Source organism: Gavialis gangeticus, unplaced genomic scaffold (genome assembly GCF_001723915.1).
Source record: "Gavialis gangeticus isolate Ggan-Ray unplaced genomic scaffold, GavGan_comp1, whole genome shotgun sequence".
Taxonomy (NCBI): Eukaryota; Metazoa; Chordata; order Crocodylia; family Gavialidae; genus Gavialis; species Gavialis gangeticus.
The window spans coordinates 8,559,269-8,560,678 of record NW_017729002.1 but is presented as its reverse complement, the minus strand read 5'-3'; the positions used below and the strand labels follow the sequence as shown (position 1 = coordinate 8,560,678).

General features: G+C 43.5%; 1 protein-coding gene across 1 annotated transcript in view; it reads right to left on the bottom strand.

The window, feature by feature from the left end:
• CARHSP1 (calcium regulated heat stable protein 1) overlaps nucleotides 1-717 on the bottom strand; it is a 44,452-nt gene extending 43,735 nt beyond the window's left edge. Inside the window, exon 1 of the mRNA XM_019507478.1 lies at nucleotides 493-717. Within this exon, the coding sequence (XP_019363023.1) occupies nucleotides 493-665 (173 nt within the window). The 5' untranslated portion in view covers nucleotides 666-717. The remainder of the gene's footprint in view (nucleotides 1-492) is intronic.
• Between the last annotated feature and the right edge of the window lie 693 nt (nucleotides 718-1,410).

Here is a 1,410-nt window from a genome sequence, read left to right as displayed (position 1 = left end):
CTTCCTGCCCCTGGGACAGGGGGCTGGACTCGATGATCTGCCGGGGTCCCTTCCAGCACAAATGTCTACGAAATCTATGAAATCAAAGAAGGACATGCCACTAGAAATGTCAAACAGTTCCACAGATCATTGGATCAAGCGTCTGCAGAGACGAACACTGGGTGGACAGGGAGGAACTGAATTCGGGTGATTTTGGACACAGAATGGGAGATGCTTTTCAATATAAAAATCGTTGAACTTCTCAGAAAGGAAAAAAATTAAAGCGCACTTCGGGCTCATACTGTAGAGAATTTATGAGAAAATGCGACTAATAGTAAGTGGAGTTGGATGATGGTGAAATACGAATGCATCTTTAAGAACTACTCTTTAATACCCCTTCACTTCTGTAGTGGTCAGCTTGCCCAAACAAGCAAAAGCTTGGTCACAACTATTAAGAGAATCAATGAGAAGAGGAGATTTTTTCCCTTCCTCTTCTGTTCCTCTCATACTCACGCTGAAAATGTCCTGGTCCGTCGGGTTGGAAGAGGACTGGGAATAAGGTAACCTCGCATGGGAGATGGAGAGCGGTCCCTCGTTCTGCGGTGTTCAGGAATACGAAGAGAGCCTGGAGACGGTGGAGAGGCGGGGGACTTCTCCGGAGCTGTAGGTGTGGGTTCAGAAGACATTTCTGAAGCTTAAGTAATATCTACAGAGAGAAAAAAATATTCTAATTTAGTACATGACAGATTTTTTTGTAAAGCCCATACTTTTAGTTGTGAAGGAATGTGCCATTTCCTGCACCCTTACGGCAAAAATATTTAGTTTTCTGGCGTAAGGCTGCAGGAAATAACACATTCCTTCACAACTAAAAGCATGGGCCAAAGATACTGTCATGCATCAGTGAGTCTATTTTTGATCATACAATTCTCACAAACTGTATTAGGAAATCCAATGGAAGCATGTTGTCTCATAGACTTGCTGCTCGTTACCAGTGCAGTTTGGCTTGACTCACTTGACAGGTTAGTTGGCGTAAGAGAGGATGTGTGCATCCCTAAATTCTTGCCTAAAGCTGTATTTGAAAAAAGAAAAAACCCTTCAATGTAGACATAGTTGCCACATAAATCAGGTAACAGGAAATACTAATAAGCATACATCTTAAATCCTGTTCCTATCAGGGTCTTTGGTGCTTGCATCAGATCAGGATTCACAGCTTGGAACCCTTCTTTCCTAAAAATACGAGCCCCACATTGTTAATTTCAAAAATGCAGCAGGGGCCATGCCTCTTGTCCAGAACACAGGGGAAGTGGTAATGATTCCCAGTCTTTTATACAACTGGGGCACTTGAGCATTCTTGGACTTAGGCACCTAAAGTGAGACTGACTCAAATTGCTGCTGTACCAGGCACAAGTGTAGACACTGCGCACGGGAGCA